Source organism: Pseudoliparis swirei, chromosome 19 (genome assembly GCF_029220125.1).
Source record: "Pseudoliparis swirei isolate HS2019 ecotype Mariana Trench chromosome 19, NWPU_hadal_v1, whole genome shotgun sequence".
NCBI classification, from domain to species: domain Eukaryota; kingdom Metazoa; phylum Chordata; class Actinopteri; order Perciformes; family Liparidae; genus Pseudoliparis; species Pseudoliparis swirei.
In genome coordinates this window covers 28,365,369-28,367,144 of record NC_079406.1, presented here as the reverse complement: position 1 = coordinate 28,367,144, position 1,776 = coordinate 28,365,369, and the positions used below count along the sequence as shown (strand labels likewise).

At 46.8% G+C, this 1,776-nt stretch overlaps 1 protein-coding gene across 1 annotated transcript in view; it reads right to left on the bottom strand.

Annotated features, from left to right (window-relative positions):
* The window catches only part of LOC130209335 (putative zinc carboxypeptidase), a 4,884-nt gene extending 4,788 nt beyond the window's left edge, over positions 1–96 (bottom strand). The window contains exon 1 of the mRNA XM_056438898.1: positions 49–96. Within this exon, the coding sequence (XP_056294873.1) occupies positions 49–96 (48 nt within the window). The remainder of the gene's footprint in view (positions 1–48) is intronic.
* Positions 97–1,776: the final 1,680 nt, after the last annotated feature.

Here is a 1,776-nt window from a genome sequence, read left to right as displayed (position 1 = left end):
GGAACACAACTCCTCCTCCTCACCTCCTCCTCAACTCCTCCTCCTCACCTCCTCTTCAACTCCTAAAAGGCACCGTTGGAGGCTGTTGCTCGGCATCGCCCCCTGGAGGCGAGACAGGGAAGTGACCAGAACCTAAGAACCAGGAGCTAGAGGAGCTACAGGAGCTGAGGAGGAGCTGAGGAGGAGCTAGAGGAGCTAAGGAGCAGCTAGAGGAGGAGCTGAGGAGGAGCTAGAGGAGCTGATGAGGAGCTGAGGAGCTGAGGAGGAGCTAGAGGAGCTGAGGAGGAGCTAGAGGAGCTGAGGAGGAGCTATAGGAGCTGAGGAGGAGCTAGAGGAGCTGAGGAGGAGCTAGAGGAGGAGCTATAGGAGCTGAGGAGGAGCTAGAGGAGCTGAGGAGGAGCTAGAGGAGGAGCTAGAGGAGGAGCTAGAGGAGGAGCTAGAGGAGCTAGAGGAGGAGCTAGAGGAGCTGAGGAGGAGCTAGAGGAGCTGAGGAGGAGCTAGAGGAGGGTTTCCTGTGTCGCCACGAGCTGAACATCAGGATCAGAATACAGTCCTCAGTGTGTGTTGCTGAGATTACAGTAAACAACATGTTGTTTACAGTAAACAACATGAGGACAGACCTGAGATCTGCTCACCTGCCTGTCTGGTAACGGACAGGTGGACCCGTCTAATGAGCCTCCTGCAGGGAGGGGGGGTCTGTGTGTGTGAGTGAGGGTGTGTGAGTGTGTGTATGAGTGTATGAGTGTGTGTATGAGTGTATGAGTGTGTGTGTATGAGTGTATGAGTGTGTGTGTATGAGTGAATGAGTGTGAGTGTGTGTGTGTATGAGTGTATGAGTGTGTGTATGAGTGTATGAGTGTGTGTGTATGAGTGTATGAGTGTGTGTGTGTGTGTGTGTGTGTGTGTGTGAGGTGTGTGTGGGTAAGGTGTGTGAGTGTAGTGTGTAAGTGGTGTGGTGTGTGTGTGTATGAGAATGAGTGAGGTGTGTGTGTTGTGTAGTGAGTGAATGAGTGTGGAGTGTGTGTGTTGTTGTGTGTGTGTAAGGAGGTATGAGTGTGGAAAGTGAGTACATGTGTGTGTGGGTAAGGAGTGTGAGTGTGTGTATGAGTGTGTGTGTATGAGTGTATGAGTGTGTGTGTATGAGTGAATGAGTGTGAGTGTGTGTGTGAGTGTGTGTGTGAGTGTAAGGAGAATGAGTGTGTATAAGTGTATAGTGTGTGTGTAATGAATGTGTGTGTGGTGTGTGTGTATGGGTGTGTGGTAGCAATTAATGAGTGTGGTGTGTATGAGTGTATGATAAGTGTGTGTATGAGTGAATGAGTGTGAGTGTGTGTGTGTATGAGTGAATGAGTGTGAGTGTGTGTGTGTATGAGTGTATGAGTGTGTGTATGAGTGTATGAGTGTGTGTTGATAGGTGTATATGTGTGATGTATTCCAGTGTGTGTATCGATTCGATTCATTCGATTCTTTATCGATTCTATTTGGGTCGAAAAAGAGCACATAAGCGGGTGTAATTGATTAATTTTCTTTTGTATGAGTGCTGTGTGTAATAGTGTGTGTTTTAAATAGAGTTTATGTATGGATGTTTGTATGGACAGATGATCTTATGAGTGTATGAATAAATGTGTTCTGTTTCAGTTTAAACATGTATTGTAGATTACAGTGCTCATTCCTTTTTAGAGGGAATATGTGAGCTGCCAAATGAGCTAGTGTGGCAAATATAGTGTGCACCATCCATTGTATGGATCATATGATTCTTGTGCAGAAAAATAAGCA